The 21,727-nt window shown below is 48.8% G+C and overlaps 1 protein-coding gene across 1 annotated transcript in view; it reads left to right on the top strand.

Annotated features, from left to right (window-relative positions):
* The window catches only part of ITFG1 (integrin alpha FG-GAP repeat containing 1), a 77,416-nt gene that overhangs the window by 38,970 nt on the left and 16,719 nt on the right, over positions 1-21,727 (top strand). The window contains exons 9-12 of the mRNA XM_016147637.2: positions 7,306-7,400; positions 9,598-9,770; positions 15,779-15,929; positions 17,275-17,383. Of these exons, the coding sequence (XP_016003123.2) occupies positions 7,306-7,400; positions 9,598-9,770; positions 15,779-15,929; positions 17,275-17,383 (528 nt within the window). The remainder of the gene's footprint in view (positions 1-7,305; positions 7,401-9,597; positions 9,771-15,778; positions 15,930-17,274; positions 17,384-21,727) is intronic.

The raw sequence follows: 21,727 nt of genomic DNA, 5'->3' as shown, positions 1-21,727 counted from the left end.
CTCGAGTCAAGCCGTCCGCAGTGTGTCGTGGTCTCCAGCTACACCGCGGTGTTGGCTTTTGCACGGCGCGTGGCGTCGTGAATGCGCATTAGCCCCGGGAGCGGTCACTGTGAGGTCCTTGGCCTCCGATGCCCGGGCTCGCCCAGGACGGCCCCGTGGCGCATGTGGCCCCTCTGAGTGGCTGTCCTTCCTGTCTCTTCGCGCGCCCGTGACTTCTCCGTCGCGGACTGGACGTTTGAGCACCCTGAAGGGCTTCCCCTGGAAGCCGCCCCCACCCCGCCCGGGGCGCAGGCTGCGGCGCATGCTCGCTGCGAAGGCCGTGCGGACGTGCGTTTTCATCCGCCCCCGGTCGCGGCCGGGCGTGAGATCGCGGGTTCGGACGGCGGTGTCGGCCTAGCCGCCTCCTCGCCACCGGCCGGTCCTCCCGGCGGCCGTCCCTCTGTGCGCCGTGCTGCCCCGCGTCGGAGGCTCCCGTCCCCCCCTCCGCGTCCTCGCCAGCAGCCGGCGCAGCCCGTCCCCTCACAGCCCCGTGGGGCGCGTCGGGGAGCCCCCCCCCCCCCCCCGCCGTCCCGTCCCGTCCCCCGTACGGCTGGCGGTGCTGAGCGGCTTCTCGCCCGTTTGTTTGCCGCTCGTCTGTTTTCTCCAGTGAAACGTCTGTTCTGGATCGTCGTCCGTTTTTTAAGTGGCCGTATGTATGTCTTATAATACTATTATAAGACTTGTTTGTGTACCCTTGATACAAAATCTAGTATAGATACAGGATTTGCAAATCTGTAAGTTTTCTAATTCTACTTCTTATATTTAGGTCTATGATCCATTACAAGTTAATTTTAAATAAGTTCTTGAAAACGGTTTGTTTTTCCTCAACTTGGAGTACTATATTATTTAGGTTATCTTCTAATCATAATATTTGTGTGTAGGGAGGATAATATCATAAAATGGAATCCACTCGAGAATTGCACTGATGCGGAGCGATGATTCTCTGCTGCAGCTCAGAGAGGAAGAAGCTGCAGGTCTTCCTGGCTGTCAGAGCTGGAGTTACACGGACCCAAGCGTCAGCGTTATAATCCAGCCAACAGTTCTTCACCCCCGTAAAGCTGTGTAATTTGCCTAGAAACAAGGCTTCAAGAAATGACTCGTAGGGGAAAAATAAGCTGAAATTACTTGCTCTAGGATTTTGTAAAGGCTTATTGCACCTAGGTTCGAGTGTTTAATGTAGAGCGAAATGTATTTTCTGCAGCCATAACTCATCCTCCAGGACAAAGAGCTCATTTATCAAGGAACGAAGGCAAAGTGTGCGCCTGTGCCGCGGACGGGGCTCTGGATGGGAACCGCGGCGGGTCTCACTGTCCTCGGCGGAGCCAGCGAGCAGCCGGGGCGGGCGGGGGTTGGGGGGAACACGGCGCAGGGCTCCCCCACGTGCTGACACGAGTGGCGTGCCTTCCACGTCATTATGGACACGGAAACTCGTTAGACACCGTTCACTGCACGGCGAAGCCATGCGGGTGTGGATATCACGGTCTGTCACTTTCGAAATCTAAATTCGGGCCGTCGTGTTCCTCGAGAGTCAGCGGTGAGGGGTCCGTCTGTGCCCCGTTTGAAGAGCGAGGTGAAGGGCGCAGACCCCCGAGAGCCGCAGGGAGCCTCGTGTCCTCTGTGCCTGCGTCGTGAGTGAGGGACGGGGCGCGGGGACGAGGGGCCTGCCTCCGGGTCTCAAGCCAGGAGGCGCCTGGTGTGATCCCAGCCGCTCCCCCGCCTGCTGCCCGGACTTAGGAAGGTTGCTGACCATTTCGTATTGCGGTTAACGCGGTGTGAACATATTTAGGAGGAGCGTTCACGTTTCTTATGTCCGAACCGATAAACTCAGAAGATAAGGTCACATTTGAGGACGTATTCTCCACGACTGGCCACTGCCTTCGAGTCCAGCCCTCTGCTAGGTCGCTAACCCCGATCGAACCCTTCAAACACACACGTCAGTTTCAGTAAGGGAAGGAAATGGCCTTGGGTAACAAACTTAGACTTGAAATTTAAATCTCATACTTACCAGCCACTTAACTAGCTTTCTGCCTGGACGGTTACTGTCACCGAGCACCAGTGTCCTGGTCTCTAAAATGAGAATACGACTACTTTGTTCACGCTTTTCGTCAGAAGTAAGGGTGAGAGCCCATGTAAAGGAAGCTCTGCTGGGGTTGAGCAGATGCGAGGGGCTTACCTGTTCTCCGCCTCCGCCCAGCACACCCCTCCGGCGCGTCAGAGTCGGGGAAACACTGAGCCAGGCTCTAGGCGTTGTATAGTTACGAAAATCGAGACAACCGCGTGTCCGGATGTTTCTCTCCCCTTTTTCTTCTTTGGTGATTTTTTCAGTGCTCACAAGCACAATTGAGGAGTTTACAGAGGCGATAGTGATGTTTCAATTATTTCACAGATGAGTAGCCTCTTAAATTGCTCCGGTACCTTTGAATAAACTGCAGAAGGCGGTTCGGAAGCCTTGCATCAACATGCTGACGTCGTGCAGCGACTTATGCCCAGATAATTACCTGGGCCCGGCCGGAGGAACGCGGGACTGGGGGCAGGTCGTGCCTCTCCCTCTGCCCGTCACCCTGGACTGGCAGTCTCACCCTTCTGGGCCTCCATTTCCCCACCTGTAAAATGGACGGCGGTAACGGACGTGGTGTCCATGGCCCTTTCTGTTCCTAAGGTCTGTTTTGAAATTAGTCAAAGTCGGTTGTCACATTCTATTGACCGATTATTTAAAGTAAAGGGGTTAATGATTGGGAAGCTGTGTGAACAAAACACCGAAGTTGGGGGGATCTTTATACCCCTTTTAATTAGCGCACATGAGATAACGAGAGGTCGAAGCCGACGCAGAATTTATTGTTCACTTTGCTCATGACCTCAGCGACTTAATGAAGTTCGCGTCCCTCTTTCTCCTTCGGAAAGGCTGAATGATAGAGTCTAGTTTGGAACGTGACCCTCCCGTGAGCGTGATGGCCTTGTCCCTGCTGCCAGGGACTCGCTCCGCCCATCCCCACCCTTGTGACAGGAAGTTCACAGCCACCTAGAGAAAGGGATTCAGCCTGAGCTAGAAAAGTCAGCTCCGCTCCAGACGTTTCAGACAGAAGGGCCTTTTATTAACGTAATCTGGTTGCGGGGCAAGGGCTGAGCACCGAGAGCTGGAGGTGCCGGTGACTGTGCTGGGTATTGTAGAGATTGCATGCTTATCAGCCATCGCCCTCAGCGGAAATGATAACTGCTCCACTAAGGTTGGGAAGGGAATTAAAGATGTTTATCTTCTGAGGAAAAAAGTGCTAATTAGCTCATTGTACAATCAAATGACTAAAAACTTCTCAAATACTCTTCTCATGGAAATTTCAAAATTGGCATGACTACAAAGTACTTATTTTGCAAAAGAATGTTTTAAATTAGTCTATGAAATCTGTCCCTTTTTTGTGCTTTTAAACTAGCCCTGTTTATTTAAAATATCACGGGTTATAAAGGGATCTCAAAGGTGAATTCCCAAGGGCACGTGTCTCAGTCACATGTGCCCCAGCTCGTGGCCATTGTCAACGTCTGGGTTGCGAGCCGATTTCCTCTTTGGGGGTGATGCCGTCCTTCAAGCTCTCCAGGGGAAACCGAAGGGCCATAGCCTTTCCCCGCGTGTTTGGAGTGGCGACTCGTGACTTATGTGAAACGTTATGTGAATTTCAGGTGTACATGTCCATAAAACCATCTATAAGAACCAGATTTTACCCCTGGCACCTTCCCGTCAGTTGCTTTCTTGAAGTGACAAGCTCACTTTGTTCTTTTTAGAGAAAATGTCTACCAAATTCCCACGTCTGAATGACCATAGTTTGTCAGTTCTTTCAAGTAAAAAGCGGCGTGTTACATGAACAGAAAGAGTAGTCGGTTCGGCTGCTGCTCAGCCGCACAGACGCTGTTCACTGAGACGACCGCCTCATCCGTGGGTCCCGCCTGACTCATCGGGTCTGGACGGGGGGGCCCCAGGATTCGCAGTTCTTACTAGCTGCCTGTGATGCTGAGGCCGGGGCACTGGGGACCACATTTGGGAATCACTGTGTTAGAGAGACTGTCGTTTGTCAGGTTGGCTTAGGGAGTCTGGGGCCGGAACAGTGAGCTGTAATTTACTTAAACGGTACCACGGATCAGCTCACTTCATGATACTGAACATATTACGAACGTTCCAGAGGCTGAGTAATATGCGTGTGACCCATTCTTATGTGTGTCCTTTGTCTCCTGCTTAATTAAACACAGAAAAATTATTATGCAGAAATTCATTGTAATCCGTTTTATGAGAACAATAACTTTTAGTGTCCTCTTGGTTTTAAAATTAAAATTTTTCAGAAAAGCCGTTTGAATCACTAAATCTATTTCAGGAAAATTAGCTGCTTTAGAGAAGAATTCTATTTGGAATCTGGCGTGAGGTCAGCGTCACACGGCTCGTGTGTGCTTCGGCCTCTGGTGACGAGCCACTCCGAGGGCCGGTTTTCACACCGCAGGTCGTGAAGTGAGTTACTCAAAATGCCAGTCCTTCTGTCCCCATTCCTGTCGAGGCTTCAGGAAGGAACAGAGCCTTCAGGAGAACGTGCCAGGCGCCTCGCTCAGGTCCCGGGAGGAAGGCAGCTGGGGGTCGAGGCTCCTGCGACGTCTTCACGCGTCGGGCCTGGCTCGCAGTCGGGGCCACCGTCAGCATGGCGCCCCTCCCGGTCTGCTCACAAGGTCTCAGCACCTCGCAGAGAATTCGCGTGAACAAATTCTAGTCCCTAGCCTTGTGCCTCTGATTCATGCGAAACCTATCTTTCGGAAACTACTTTCTTTCTTAAGCACAATAACTTGTTAAAAAGAAGAAGATTCCTTTGTGTGAGGTTGAAAAAAAAGATATGCAGATTATGAAAGACAAGGGCTGGAGCCAGTCTAGATGAAAGGATGCCGAAGGTAAATAACCGCCGAAGCCGTTCCTGCCCCTCTGCCGGGCCCGCGTTGGCGGGGCAGAAACACTGGGGCGTCACCGGGTCGCTGGGCGAAGTCGGACCGGAGATGTCACATCGGACGAAAGTGCTGACGTGTGCGAACCGGTTAAGTGTGCTGTGGTTACGTCGCAGACCACGCCTGTGCCTGGGAAACACACACTCACGTGTCCAGGGCTGAAGGCAGGTCGATGTCGCAGGCCACACGAACCGTGACGCAGATCGAGTTAGGAGTGGACAGGCGTCCCTCGCACTGTTTTTATTATCGTAATTTTACGTGTGAGTATTTCCAAATATAAGTTTTTAAAAAACCTGCGGAAAGGTGAAGCATGTAAGATTTAAAAGTTTTTTTTAAGAGAGAAATTTGGGGGGTTAGGAAGTTGGAGTCTCAGGAAGCTTTCCTCTCACTTCCCCTCAATATCAAAAAATAGCACGGAGAGGCAGCACGAGGAACGTGGTCTCTGATCGAGCCTAGACTTCTGCGACCACGCCTGCAAAACGGTGCTGATAATTCGTGCCGAAAGGCGAGGCTATGACGTTAGCAGGGTAGTTGTGTGTTTATTAGACGGTTATGCACCAGCATTCGATATCAGCTAAGTCATGGTGAAGATACTCATGGGAAACAGGAAACTTCTTGGAAGAAAGAGAAACTAGGGGGAAAGAAATCATGATCTAATCTTTTGCCATTGCGGAAAAAACAAAGGGCAGAGATTTAGAAATGTTTCTCTAATTGGTCCCCCATTAATTTGCAATAAAATGGTTTGGTTTTTAATGAAATCTGGGTTATCATTAGAACCAGCTTATAAATCACATTTTTGCATTTAATTCATCCTCACTTGACTAGCTCTTTTTTATTTATTTATTTTTAACCGTGATGAATGGTTATGGCCTCAGAAAGCCTCCTTCTCCCCAGGTATCCCTGCCTGGAGTCGCATCTCCCTCTCGACTTCTTTCTCAGTAATCCAGATACGCGTCCTGTCAAACCACCGCGTGTTTCCTGTACTTTCCATTATCAGTCCAACAGTTGTATATAACGACAGACGTCAGTCATGAGAATCATGAAATTAAATGAAAGAAATTCATTTTTCACTAGGCCATGCCCTCTTCCCTCCCCCAAGATTTTTTTTTTGCCTGATTTAATTTCCAGCGTTTCCCTTACATCCTCAAGGTGGCCTCTTCGCTATGTCCCCAGCTGCAGGACTTCTGTCCAGCTAGACCTCGGGCGGTCACCGTGCGGGTCGCTGCGTGGCTGAGCTGTAGTCTGGCCGCGGTCGTGAGAGGCGGCCCGCGCGGAGCCCGCACCCCGCCTTCGCCTTCGCCTTGCAGAGGTCAGCTCCCTCCGCCGGGCGTCCGTCCCTCTCGGCCCGAAGTCGTTTTTCCTTTTGAATACATGATTGGAGGCTCGATGGGCGTGTTATAGTTACATGCCTCTCAGTCTGTAAGCCTACACCAGACGGCCATCATTTCTCATCCTTCCATATCCTTCGAAGCGAAGGCCCCACGGAGGGCACCTGTGAAGTGAAACATGAAACCGTAGCAAACAAATCAGTGATGAAAGCAACACAAATTCAGGCCCCACATTTAAAAGCCAAGGGACCACTCCACCGTGAACGTCCTTGTCGAGTTAGCTCTGGGACATCGGGATCTGTCAACGCCACCAGGGGTGGGGCCGGCAGGTGGGGGGGCCTGAGTCCAGGCCCTCAGCAGCCTCAGCTGGATCTGGAGCCGTCTTTCTAGTCACCGTGCGGCGTTTTAAAACACAGTCAGTTGGAAATGACATCTGTATTCCCTTCCTTTGCTTTTTTTATTGATAAAAATTTATTGGCGCTTCCTAGAAGTCGGGGAGCTGAAAGCTTTATAACTCTTGAAGACACTTTTAAAAAAGCATGTGTAAAGATAAGTTATGTGTAAAGACACATTTAAAATATGCCCTGTAATAATGAGTTACTGCCAACATGCTTATTTTTCTCCCATGGCAGCAATGATAATTATGTAAATAAGTGAAAAGTCACATTTTTTTAATCGACTATTTTTAACATTAACTAGCACGAAATGGGGTCTTTTTCCAGCATTGGATAAATAGTTAATTACAGAAAAGTGAGCAGCTTTAAAGAAGGCACAGTCCAAGTAACAAGAAGCAACAAATACCAGAGTAATTTTTTAATCGAATCACATTTATTCAAAGTCACGTGTCAAATTTTTCATTAGATTCCGGTTGGCATAGACTTTGAGCAAATAGGAAATTTAACCTGCCGCACAGGAACACTTTATTTTGTGGCTGTGGATAGACTCTTGGAGGTTTTTTTTTTCTTCCTGGCAGATGGGGATGGACGCATGGATCACTTGCTCCCAGGCTGTGAGGATCAGAACTGCCAGAGAAGCGCCATCTACTTAGCGGGGTCCGGAACGAAGCAGGTGCGCCAGCTCGCTTTCCGATGAGAGCAGAATGACGTTCTCGAAGATCTTCAGGGGTCAGAAAAGATAGCCACAGGGTCAGGACAGAGAGAAACCGAAACTACGTTATTGGCTTTCTCGCTTTAACTTAGCGAACTGCATGTAAATCCATTTTTTTATTAGTTTATTAAGGGAGAAAGTGCCGTTCTAATCATTTCTGGTGAAGAAAACACATTCATGATCCTGCTATTGAATGATCTGTTTGCATTTTATATGCCGGGAATATAGCAAGACACAATAACTATAATAAAGGGTTATGTAGAGCATCTATTTTCAAGACTAATCTTGTTTTTATTTGTGGTATCTAGATCTATTTCATTCTCTCATGCTGACTTTTTTCTCTGCAGCTTGTAGGTAAACAATTTAGTATCCGATAGTCACGGCCAGAGATTAATGTGGGAATGATAGATTATGACACTGAGAATTTCTCCATATCGATAGCACCGAGAGGAAACCAGTAAGAAAGCAGGACAGTTGTTCAGTTTTATTTTCTATTTGGGGATAATGAATGTTGGAATAACACATTGACTTTTATGGCCCTTATGGGTAGGAAACATCACATTTTATACGAAGAGACTAAGGAAAACAAGTCTTTATACAGTCAGCATCCTAAAAACATTTAACTATGACACTTATAAGTTTTATTATCTTGAACTGTTTTTGACTCCGAATCGCCAACAACATTAAGTCAAGTAACTCCTCCTTATTGGTTCATGGGTGTAAGTAAACATGGGAATTATAGCCTGTCTTCAAGTGACAGATTCCTGTAAGGATATTTTCCAATTACGCAGTCATCTCTCTCTGAGAAGATATATGTCACAGTTTTTTGGTGACTGTTAAGGATGTCACAGTAATGAAAAATCTTTTCACAGTTTAGACCCTAATACATTTACCTTAACAGGAATACTTTATCCTCATTAATAAACTGTCAACCTCTTCAGAAATTTGTGATAACTTGGCATTTTGTGAAATTTCCCATCCTCCAAAACAAAACCAACTATTTTTTTTTTCAAAGACAAGTGAAGCATTTTGATGATATTTTTTTGCTTTACAAAAGATTGGAAAGTTGATTAAAGATGCAGACAAGTTCTTTAAAACAGCTCATTTTCTGTAAATTTGTCTTTATCATTGAGCTATTTTTTTTTTCTTTTTTCCCTGGCAAATTATGCTTTCTTTGGATAACCTAAAAAATGTTCAGGATACCCCGTGTGCTAAATCCTTTTCAAGAAGCCGTTTTTCATACAGTTTGTCCTGCATCCATAGAAATGAGTCTCTTGCTTATAAGGAAAAAAACGTCTTAGGTATATTTGGCCTCCTGCCATTTCAAGCCAGCCGAGCCTACTTCTGTCTGGATGTCCCAGGTGATGAGCCAGCATCCATGCTCTTAGCTCATTATGGGCACGTCTGTGATTTTAATGGTATGATTTCCACTTTTAGATTTTTAGTTTGCATTAGATTTGAGAAAGGAAGATTCGGGCATTCAGAAGAGATAGATTCCCAAAAGCTTATTTTGAAACCAACCTATTCTCTCTACTCATTATAATTAATATAGAAATAAAGATTTATTAAAAACATGCCTTCCAGCTCTGCTGGTGACCAGGCTTGTCACCGCTGGCAGGCAGGACTTGTTAGGGCCAGTATTGTCCAGAGAGAGCCAGAGCTGCTTGGCTTCGAGGATGATGACGGTCATCCCCAGAGAACTGGGGAGTCGGTCACATTCTAGCTTTCTTCCTGAACGGCTCTTCTGGAAAGGACATCGGTGTTAGATATTACAGTTTGCTGTAATTTTTAAAATTATTTACTTGAGGTTATTTTTTCACAAAACACAAGTTTTTAAACAGGTAGTTCTCTGTAATTATTAACATCGTTTTAATCTAAGATTCTGTGATTCTCTGAAAAAGCTTCTAAGGCCCTATATGCCAATTCAGTGAAAGGCAACTAATGATAAATTTTAACAGGAACTGTTTTTTTTTTCCCCAGTGTATCGGTTACCTATTTATCAAAGTAAATTATAATACCCTACCTTATTCTAGAGATAAAGAACTTAAGATGATGCTTACTTATCTTGGAGACTTGTAATGGATCCCTTGTTTGGCAAATGGAATTTTCGTTTTCTAAAATAACTGTAAAATCTCATCTTTTCCTTCTCAATTCCTAGTGGGTTCCAGTCCTGCAGGACTTCAGCAACAAGGGCACAATCTGGGGCTTCGTGCCACTCGTGCAGGAACAGCGCGCAGCTCAAATCCCGATTCCGATCACCCTTCATATCGGGGATTACAACATGGACGGCTACCCGGATGCCCTGGCCATACTGAAGAATACTTCTGGAAGGTACGGGACTCCGGCGCGGAGTGTCTGTCAGGTGTCGTCCCTGCCTCGCTTTGTAGCTGCACGGCGCCCGAGTGTGGCGCGGCCAGCCCTGCAGAGGGAGGGCGGCGGGCCCAGGCTCTTTCTCACGTGGCTCCGGAACTCCTCCCAGGTGCGTAGGCCGCCTGTTGTTTCTGTTTCACACATTTATTTTCTAAAAAACAAGTGACCGTCTAGCATAAAGTAAAAAGCGTATTTTTCATTCGACAAAACTTGACCTTTATAAAGTCAACATATTTGATGAGTAAATGACCCAGTTGTGTTTTGAGACCGAAGACCAGGGGGCAGGAGCTGGGGGCAGGAGCTGAGCGCAGGCCACGGTGTCAGTCCAGGTACCTACCACCTGTGCGACCTCGAGCAGATGGCTCTAACTCCTCGTCCGTAAAATGAGAGGAGCCATTGTTGCTCTGTGGCGGAGCTGTGGTGAAGATTAAATGAGGTAAAAATAAATGAGCAGTCATGTTGCTAAACAAAAAAGAACAAACAAAGCCCAAAATGAGTAGAAGGAAGGAAATAATAAAGATTAGAGCAGAAATAAATGAGACAGAGACTAAGTAAACAATAGGAAATGTCAATGAAACTAAGAGCTGGTTCTTTGAAAAGATAAACGAAATAGATAAACCATGAGCCACACTCATCAAGAAAAAAAGAGCAAGCCCAAATAAATAAAATCAGAAATGGAGAAGTGATACCACAGAAATACAAAAGATTGTAGAATACTTGGAACGATCATACACCAACAACCTAGAGGAAATGGATAAATTCCTAAAAACATGAAATATTCCAAGACTGCATCAGCGAGAAACAAAAAATCTGAATAAAGCTGTTACTAGAAACAAAATTGAATCAGTCATCAAAAAAAATCCCCAAAAACCAAAGTTCAGACAGCTTCCCAGGTGAGTCCCACCAAACATTCAAAGAATTAATACCTGTCCTCAAACTAGTCCACAAAACTGAAGAGGTGGGAACGCTTTCAAATTCAGTCTTCAAGGCCAGTGTTACCCTAATACCAAAACCAGAGAAAGACACTACCAAAAAAAAAAAAATTACAGGCCCATATCCCATATGAACATAGATGCAGAAATCCTCAAAAAAAATATTTGCAGGACAAATTCAGCAGAATATTTAATGTAAGGATCACACATTAGGACCATGTGGGATTTATTCCAGCAATGCAAGGGTGGTTCAATACCCGCCAACCAAACAGCAGGACACACCACATAAACGATTGAATGTAGAGTCTAGGATGTTCTGTGTGATCATGTGTAAGCTACCGCACTGTTAATGATAACCACCGGCACTCAGTGAGCTCTTCTCATGTGACAAAAAAATGCAAGAAATAGGCATAATTATATTCACTTAAATATTACAAATGTATACCTCGACTACATACAGATTACTTTATATGCAACGTAAGCTTTCTTGACCTTATTTCAGTAATACCGATGTATCCTGTGGTAATAAAAATATTTTTCTGTAACTTATTATTAACGTTCAGAATTTTTCCTTTTCGCATGCAGTCTTTTAATCTACCTAAAACTTATTTTTGCGTATCGCATGAAAGGGATCCAAGTACATTCTTCGTCTTGGATAGTGAATTGTCCCCTTGCCGAGTAGTCGGTTCAGTTCCCCACTTTGCCACACGCCAGGTTTACGTACCTGGTTCTCTCTCTGCGCCTCCCGCTCCGGGGTCGCGCCCTGTCTGTCGGTCTCTCTGCAATTCTATGTTGTATTAATTATTGTGGTTCTAACATAAGTGTTGATATATGAGAAAAAAAAACCTTCCTGCGTAATTTTTTTCTTTAGAATTCTCTTGACGATTTCTGTCCCTTTGTTCATCCACATAAATTTTAGAATTAATCTTCCTTATTTGACCAAAAAAAAAACCTCTGTTAGGCCTTCGATTGGTTCGATTACTTTGTATTTATGAGACGCTGGCTTATTCGTGTTGTCGAATCTTCCAGCCCATAACACTTATTCATATTTTTAAAATATTCTTTAGTAACGTTGTGTCATTATCTTCATAAAACTCCTACACATCTTCCATTAGATTACTCCTGATAACTTAGAAAGTTCATTGTTACTGTGAGCGGGATTTTTTAAATTAATGTTCTCACGATTATTATTGGTATGCGGGATGGGCATTGAATTTTGGGTACATGATTCTCGTATTTGCCGATACAGTTTCGCTCGGGTCACGATAGTTCGGATCTTCTCTTGGCTGTCCCTTGTGTGCGCAGCCACTTCATTTGAAAACGAGGATAGTCGGGGCTCTCGCCGAGCAGCGTCCCCCTCTTCTCTCCTTTCCTGGTCCTGTCGCATGAGCGGTGCCTCCGTGGCGGGGCGGGGGGGGCGGGGAGAGGAGCTCTCTGCGTCCTCGACTGGGGGTTCGGGACCATACATGTTCTTATTCAGATGAGTCCTTCATTTTTTAATTTGTAACAGAAGCTGTCACGACTTGATAGAATACAAATATGGCACTGAAGATTTAAGAGAATGTATGTTTTTCTAACAAACAAATTATAGAAATTTATAAAGTACAAAGAAAACAGTACATTAAAATCATCTATAATCCTATCACCCAGAGATGATCTCTTTGCATTTTGGTATACGGCAGGGTACAATTCAGGTTTTAAAATCAGTCTAAAAGCGGCAAAATTACTCTTAAAAATCCATTAAATCATTCATAAGTTAAAATACGTGTGGATCCCTAACATATACTGTACAATGAAAAGGAACGCACAGGAAAATGCAACTCCCCAGCCTTTTGATTATACTTCCAGAGTGAAGGAACAGCAGAGCAGATGTTACTCCTCCCAGTGTGCCAAGCATTTCGCATTTAGTTGAAATTAGGACATTATTTGGGGTCAGCTCCAGTGTGTACGTGATTTCACCTTCCCAACGTGAGCACCGATGCTCGTGTAAGATGCTCAGTGATGTACCATAATCTATAAATACGTACGATTGTGTTTTCTTGTAGCATTTTCGTTTAGTCCCATAATTGGCATTTTAAAAATGGTGCCCTTTGTCATACAGAAATAGCAGTTGAAGCATGTGATACCAAGGGAGGCCTGGGATTCTCGCATTGCAAGAAAACCCATGTATTATTCATTCTGAGTCTTCAGGAAGTAGACAACCAGAGTCACCTAAACACAGCAGAACACATGTGGGGGATTTAGCAAATGGTTTATGAACACGAAGAGAAACTGTTAAAATAACAGAACTCTGAGGCATGAAATCCACGTTAGCCAAGCCTTTCAAACGCTGTCTGTCGTTCATGGGTTTTAGAAACCGCGCCCCACCCCCGCCCCGCCCGAGTACCTGACGATCAGGAGAGACAGAGGCACAGAGCTGTCCTTTCCCACGTGCCGCGGAGTCAGGGGCCGCCTGGCTCGGACCCCCGGGGCCTGTTAGCCGGGGCATTTCAACAGACCCCGAGCTCGGTTCTCGTAGGACAGAGGTTGGGCTCATGGTCTTACCCACTGCAATCTCGTCTCTGTACCTTCAACACCGTTTTGTCAGCAAGAGCGTCCTAACTTGGGAGTCGCAGCTTATTAGTGATGTTTTCCGTAAATTTTCATTATCACAGGCATGCCATTACTTGACAGTTTTAAAGCCATAATTATCCCAAGAACTGAGAATTTTGTCTCACTTTCAAGTAGTGGTAAAAAGTAACTGTGGATGATCAGCTTAGATCTTAATTTGGGTCACTTGGGGTCACTCAAGGCCAAGAAAGACCTGAAGGAAAAAGTTTTAAGTTTTATAGAAGCACTAATTGTGTTAGATCTGCTTTTTCTTTCAGAGTTTTAGTTAATTATCTAAATGTTTTGTCCTCTGCTTAATAAAGGGTTTAATAGGTGATTGTGTGTACATTCCTGCTTTAATCTTTTTTTAATGCATTTTCGTTGATGGGATAATGCCCTTTTCCTAAAGTGTATAATTATCTAAACTCAGCATGTTGTCAGGCTTTTCCTGAGAAGATAAAATTGAAACTTAAATGTGGTTCCTTTGCCTCACAGGTATCCAGTACGTAAGATTTCTTACCTTTCATGAACCAGTGAGTTATTTCGTAGAAGCTGGTTTTGTTTCATTTTTCATTAGAATCTGTGGTTTTAGAATATGGGGTAAACAAAATATAGCTGGTAGCAGAACAGTTTGTATTTCTTGATTGAATGTCATTGGTATCCCCAACTGTAAGTGCAGACGACTGACATTTATCTAAAAACAATATCTACAGATGAATCAGTTGTCCAGACGACTCACCTGGGAGACTAGACATTTCTTCAGTAATATTTCAAACACTTGAGAAATTCTTCTATAGGAATTGCCTATTATTGAGAGTGACTGCATAACTCAAAAAAAATTCCATAAGATGTTCTATTCAGCTAACATGCACATATTCAAAAACAATATTCATTTCTAATGCTGAATGACAATTGCTCTCCAACACTGTAAGATGTATTTTTCATACTTCCAGGCTGTTGTTTGCAGGGTTTTTGATCTTTTATCTGTCATCCGAGGCTCATCCATGAGGTAGAATATTCAGATATCGACTTTTTCCTGTATTTCTTCCTTCAGCTATTTCATTCAGATTCATAACACACGCTGTCTTAACTCCTAGGTGAGTGACTCCCAGGTTTTCGCTCCAGCCCGGCTCCCCTGCCCCGTGGTTGTCCACCCATCTCCTCGGACTTGCCTGGATCATCCTCTCTCGCGACGTGCTCTGCAGGCTGCTTTTCTTCTCCATCACCTCTGCCACACCACCCCGACCAAATCATTTCTCCTTCCCCGGAATCGTTCCCACAGTCTCCCCACCGACTCCTCTCTTCGACGGCCTCCCCATTTCCGTCCCTCCGCTGAATACGGGGTCTTGTTGCATCAACGGTCCCCTCTCCTTTGCCGTCGGCATCTGCTCACGCCACCCTCCTTCCTCCCGGTCGTTGTATAAATACTGTAGGTGCAAGTCTCCCCAAACTAAAAAAAAAAAATGTTTTCATGACTCCGGACAGCCGTCTCGGCTTTATTACCTCCCATTCCCCCCACGCTGCCCGTCTGGCACAGCCCACGATCGGTGACTTCTGACGGCGGATCCGTGGACACCCTCGGTCTTCCGGTCCCCAGATCCTCGCCTGTGACTTCCCAGGAATGTGTCCATTTCATGTAACTTGTCAGTTATATCGGCACAGAATTTTCCGTGACATTCCCTTATCATTTGGTGCCAGTGGACACTGTGGCAACGTGCCTCTCGCTCCCGACGTCTTTACCTTGTCTTCTCTCTTCGTAACGCTTTTAAGTGGCCGTTCTGGCTGGAAGGTTCATCAGTTTCCTAATGAATCTTTGCAAGGAACCAGCTTTGGTTCCACTGATTTTCTCTGTTGTCTTTCTGTTTTCTACTTCGTTGCTTTCGTGCGTGTTATTATTTCTTTTCTTCTGCTCGTTTCACATGTCATTTGCTCTTTCCAGTTTCCTAAGGAAGAAACGGGGGTCCTCGATTAAAGACCTTTCTTTCTTAATGACATGCTCAGTGTTATGACTCTCCCTCTAAATGCTAATTCGGAGTCACACCACCCACCTCGACGTGCGGCGCCTTCATTTTCTTGCCGTTCGAAGTACTTCGTAATTTCCCTTTTGAGTCCTTTTACTTGGAGATTATTTAGTGGCGTTTCATGTACTTTCCAAACATTTGGGGATTTCTCACGTGTCTGTTTTTTCCAGTTTCGTGACATATGATTGACATGGAACAACGCGCAAGTGTGAGGGCCACAGCGGATGGCTTTACGTGTAATAGCGCAGTGTCGAGCGCGTCAAGGTCCGCCGACACCCACCATCTCGCGCGGTTACCGTTCCTGGTCTCGTGGTCGGAACGCCGAAGGCCTAAGTCATCGCGGTCCCGAGCGCGCGGCGCAGAGTTCGCGCGGGTCGCGTGACGGGCCCTGCCGAGCGCGTCGTAAACGCCGCCCTCTGTCTTGCAGCAATCAGCAAGCCTTCCTGCTGGAGAACGTCCCTTGCAACAATGCGAGCTGCGAGGGGGCGCACCGGATGCTGAAGGTCTACTGGGAGCTGGCCGGCCTCAGTCAGATCAGAGACGCCGTGGTCGCAGCCTTCTTTGACATCTACGAAGACGTGAGTTCAGAGGCGGCCTGCACGTCGGGGTCCGACCACGGTCCGCCTCGGCTCCCTTCCTCTTTACCCTGTTTGACCGGAAAATGTAGATGAGATCAGGAAAGCAAACGAGGTCACTAAAGGGAGCCCTTCTTAACGTCACGTGGCGGGGGGATCAGGACGGTGACCCGTGACGGCACCCTCAGCCCGCGCTGGCTCAGGCGAGGGCGCCAGGCCGGCGGGGCCCCGGCAGCGGGTGCCGCATCCCGGCCCCACGCAGGACCCGGGAGAACGGTCAGCGCTCTCCTGCAGCCTCGTGGGCTCGGGCGGCATCTCTCGCCGCAGAGTCCCATGACTCTGCCTTCAACGGCCAGGTGACCTCGTGCAGGGCTCTTCCTTTCTAACGTGAAAAGCCTTTACCACTCAGAAAAATAATAAGTTCTGATAAAAATGCGTTAAATCCCAGAGTTAGTATGACACAGCACATCCCGCAAAACAGCTTATCTTAAAACGTTAAATGTCTCTCCAACCCTGTTTGCTTTTCATGTTGCTTTTTTATACGAGGCTGATTCTCAACTATAGAATTATCAGAGTCTTGGTTTTCTTGTCTCTTTGCTACCAAATCTCATGCTATTTCACTTTTTATTGGCACTTTTCAAGCATAAAATAATCGGCAAAAATACCACAAAGGAAATGATTACAAATCAATTTTTAATTTCTGCGCATAAAAACCATCATAAATGAAATTTAAACGAATAAAATTTAAAATTGTTTTTAAAGCTGGGAAATGAATTTGCTACGAAAGAATCAAATGATTAATATTCTTAACATAAAAAGGGTTTATACAAACTGATATATCACCAGAAACTCAAGATACAGAACGTAATCAGTTTACAGAAAAATCACAAGTGGCTAACTTACGACAAAATACAGTAAATGAATAACCTTATCATCTAAGAATGAGCGGCATGGGAATTGAAATGACCTTCACCTTTTTTTTCCTCCAATAAAATTAGCAAAGCTTCCCCTTTCTTAGGGGAAAAAAAAGATAAGATGCAGTGGTAGCCAGGGCAGATAAAAAGGTACTCTCCTTTTCTGATTTTGGACAGGATTTGGTAGTCCATATCATAGGCCTTTAAAAATTAATGCAAATATGACCAGAAGGAAATATACCAAAATGCTGTTATCTCCAGAGATTTTATTTGTGTTTTATTATTAAAGGTTTTGTACATTTTTAATAGCATCCTTTTTTGAACGACGGGTTGAATGAATAAGGTTCGCGTTACCCGGTGCACACGCCAAACGCCTTCATTATTTCCAGTCGGTCTGGTCGCTCGTTCTCACCACCTCTGTTTGCGATTTTCAGGGGATCTTGGACATCGTGGTACTGAGTAAAGGCTACATGAACAACGATTTTGCCATCCACGCGTTAAAAAACAACTTCGAAGCGGATGCTTATTTCGTTAAAGTCATTGGTGAGTTTTTGATTTACATGTTTTTTTTATTAAGTGTTAACATTTAATTTCGTATTCTTTCTGCGTGTCAACACACATTTCCCAAAGAGGAAGGACGAGCTCCTACCCTCCAAGTCAGGAAGCGGGCGTCCGGGCGCTGCTGCCCGCCCATGGCAGGTGCTGTCCACGTGTCCCCAGCGGCGCTGGCCGTGACCGGGTTCCGGCCCGGGTTCTGGCCTGGGTTCTGTACCAGCGCGTTGAACCTCCGCGTTTGCAGCCTTCCCGAGCCCGGGCCTGTTCCTTTTCAGGTCCCCCTTGTCCATTTTAAGGGACACGGGCCTTGCCGCCCTGTGCCCCCGTCCCCCGCTCAGGCCGCACATTCCTCGCGGTGGCAACCTGGACCATCCCGTAAACCCCCTCCCCCGCTGTACCGTGGCGTTCCGTGGAGCGTTTCCTGGGCAGACCCCTCCCCGGCCCGCACCGTGGCCGGCAGAGACGGCCCGTTTCCAGCTTCGCTGCCACCGCACTGCTCAGTCGGCATCGCGCTGGGAGAAAGAGGTCTCCGCGTGGGCCGCGTACTCGCGTTTTGTTCCGTAAACAAAATCCCTTCTCCCAGTGTTCGGATTGTCGCCGGTAGGGGCGGAGGGCGAGGGGCTCCTTCAGGCCGGCTGCCCCCTTCGGCCACGCTCCCCGGCGTCACGAGACGGCTCAGCTGCAACTCGCGCGTCCCTCGCCCGCAGTCAGGACCCCGACCCTTCTCCAAGGAGCCTGGGTCCCCGCCGCCGAGGGTGGCGTCCGAACACCCACCACGCTGCGGTGCTCGGCCCACTGCTCGCTGCCGGGTCGCCGCTTCTCCTGGGTCCCCCCCACCGACAGAGCCAGAGAACGCCGCTGTGGCCTGCGAGGGGCAGGTGAGCGAACGAGGCGAGGCCGGCGACGGCAGCGAAGCCACATGTCCGGGTTTTCCTTTACCCCAGGAAAGCGGGACACGGAGCGAGACGGGCAGCTCCGGCCGCGCGGCTGACAGCCGCAGGCGTGCGGCGTGTGCGCGGGGTCCCTTCCACTGTGCCGGTGGCGCGTCTGCAGACGCCCGTGCCAACGGTCTCGCGGCCTCCGTCTCCTGCAGCCTGGGCACCGAGTCGGGACGGGCACGGCCGGGGAGTCACGCCACGAGTACCCAAGCTCACGGCCAGTTCGGGGCAGGAGCTCTCAGTTCTAGAAAATAAGATCACTTTGCATTGGAGATGTTACCATTAGTGTTAATAGCATGCTTTACAGAAAGGTCACGGGAAATGAGATGCCAATTCAAAGCAATCGTTTGGGGAAAACAACCTCCTCGTCGTTTTGCGGCCTCCCGCTCTCTGCGTGATCACTCGCTGCTTGCCGTGCGTCCGACGGCCGCTCCTGTGCACTTAGCCTTTCAGAGCCATCGACGGAGTCCAGGGCTGACTTCGCTCTAAAATTACTGTGACGCTCACGCTCAAACCGGCCTGTGCTAGATGTTGCCTTCTTCAGTGAAGGAGATCGGGGAACCTAAGCTTTGTTACGTGGCCAGGGAAAAGGCAAACCCCGTCTGCCCGTTCCCGCGACCCCGGAGACCCCCCAGCACTCCCCGTGCCCTCGCGTGAAGACGGGGGGGCCGCGTCCTGCAGAATTGGAGGTCCCCGGCTCCCTCGAACCGCAGTTCCCGGCTCTCGTCTTCCTCCTCCTCCTCGGCCGCGTTGGAGGGTCCGCGTCCTCGGCCTCCCCGTGCGTGAGGCGCACCCCCGGCCGGCGCGCGCGGGCACCTGTGGCCTTGGCGCCTCTGAGCTGGCGACAGCGTCTTCACCTCTCGCTCTCCAAACACGACGACGACAAGATGCGTAGCAAGGTTCTCCTCCCTCCCACCCCCCGGCTTTGCTGCAGCAACGCGGCAGCTCCCTTCCGTTCCACCCATTGTGCCTCTGCAAACCCCTTCCGAACCCCTCACAACCACTGTCATTGATCATTGAAACCAAACGGCCTTCAGCAGCCTTACTGCCACCATCTCACCGATACGCCCCAGCTTCCTTTTCTTCATTCCGATTTCCCTTGCCGGAGCCCTTCGGGTTAGTTCCAGAAAGCCGTGCAGAGCTTCCTGTATCTCCTGAGCACTGGCATGTCTCCGGCCGCCCGTGTCCGCGCCGACCTCGCCAGCCAGCAGCCGAGCTTCAGGAGCATCGCTGCGCTCTCCGCGCGCGGCGCGGGCGTCTGGGGAACCCCCCCCCAACACCCCCCGCGTGTTCCGTGGCGATCGAGACCTTTCCTGCGGTTGCTCGCTCTGGTCTTCCTTTTAAGGTGTTGTTTTTCTTCATATGTCTGAGGTTCTTAAGCTGCTTCCATTTCTAAAAACAATCAGCGTCGGTAGATAACGGGGCAAAAGCACCGTGTCACCTGATTCTGCACAGCAGACGGCCGCCCTGTCCCCCCGTCCTCCCCAAGTAGGAGCTCCTTGGGGCCCGCAAGCCGGGAGCCCACCAGAGTGGGGAGACGGATTCGAGCTGGATGGTGGCTTCAGGGTTCTCAGGTAATAGCCGACACGAGGCCCCCCCTGCGGGTCACTGCCGGGGGACACTGGAGGAGCCCCGGGCTGAGCCACCCCGGCGGCCTCAGCCTGGGAGAGTCGTCAGGCTCAGTCTGCGAGCCCTGAGCTTTCTCTGACGCCTCGGGCACACCGAAAAAAGCCAGCGGCGACAGCCGAGGCTTTAAACCCTGGGGGGCAGAATCACGGAATCCGTGACGCCGTTAAAACACGTCGGAGCCGACGCCGTCCCTCACGGGCGGGGGAGGGGGCCTCTGCCGCGTGCTCTGCACGGCTCGTCGTACACGGTAGTGCCCGTCGGTGGGGATTTCTAAATGAACGTGCACGGGAATGCCTAACGTTTGTTAAACGGAGTATGTCCCTGACATACCACGTAAGGAGCAGGATGGCGGAGAATCGGCTTGCCAGGGACCACGGTGGTCTCCAGGCCCCGCTCGCCTGCCTGGTCCCTGGTCCCTGGCCACCCGGCCGTGTCCGTCAGCCCCGCCTCTCCAGGCTTCCTCTGTCACCCATGAACCATCCTACGGCAGCCCACAGCAACCACGTCCCTCTGCGCCAGCCCGTGTGAAGCCCCCGAGACTGCCCGATGGGAGAGAGACCCGTCAGGAGTCACAGCTTTGGGGAGTCTGTGCACTTCAGAAGTTACGTCACCCACCCCCGTATTTTAAAGATCTTCCGAAACCTAGGACAGGCCGGGCCGCCTTCTGCCCGGTGCCCCAGCCACGGCCTGGCTCCCGGCCACTTCCTGCACCGCGGGGACAGGCGGCCTTGGAGGAGCCGGGCTCGCGGTGGCCCCCGCGCCGACGCCGGCTGCCACCGCAGGGGGTCTTCCTGGGGGGCACTCACGGCCCGGAGTTTCAGTGCGACTCGTCTCACACGCGCAGAGCGACAGGACGAACGACTGGTGTGTGTGTGAGACGTGCCACGCCGTTTCTCCGCGGCATCTCATTTGGTCCTTTTCAAGGACGTTATATCTAATCTTAATAAGCTGTGTTTAAACTGTACCGATGAGCCTGTCACTTAATATGCCGAAAAATACGAAACGAGAATAAAAATGTTCCTTCTCCAGCTGTACCTGTGAAGAGAGCTGACGCTCGCCAGACATTGATTTTATTAAGCCAAGAGGGGAGGAGGGTAGACGTGTCTCCCTTTTCCGATGGGAAATCTGAAGGCTGGGTCACAGGGGGATTCGGTGATAGAGACGAATCTGAAAGCAAAATTTCACTTTTCTACAGTATTCCTTAAGAAAAGCAGCATAATTGCTGAAAATGGCTAACGACTTTCTTCTGCCTTATGTAAAACACACATCACTAGGAGGGCCCCAAAGGCACGCGGTCTGCCTGCCTTACCTGCCGCCAGGACCGTGTACCTGTCACCGGGGAAGAGTCGGGCGGTTCTGTCGGTGAAGTAATAATGCGAGGCCAAGCACAGGTCGGCCTTTCTTTCTGACAGTGGCCGGGAGCCCCGAATTCCCGATTAAGCAGCACCGTAGCGCAGAACACCGAGCTCGAGGACCAGCGCGCTTCCTCCTCGCACCGTGGTTGCGAAACCCGAGGAGACGCACCCTCCGTTTGCATTTTGGAGACATCCCTTTTTAAAAGGCGCATGTGTGTAACACGTATGACATGTGTGCCGTACGCATGTGCAGCGCATTTACATCTTGCCACGTGATCCCGTGGCTACTATACGAAACCTCAGATGCGACAGAGGAAGTCATGTAAAAAACAAAAACAGACATGGACACAAACCAATTTTTAGCTTCCTGTATACAAAATGGAAGGGACTATTATGTAATTTTCAGTAAA

This window comes from Rousettus aegyptiacus, unplaced genomic scaffold (assembly GCF_014176215.1).
Source record: "Rousettus aegyptiacus isolate mRouAeg1 unplaced genomic scaffold, mRouAeg1.p scaffold_m13_p_14, whole genome shotgun sequence".
NCBI classification, from domain to species: Eukaryota; Metazoa; Chordata; class Mammalia; order Chiroptera; family Pteropodidae; genus Rousettus; species Rousettus aegyptiacus.
This window is presented reverse-complemented; position numbering and strand designations above follow the sequence as displayed.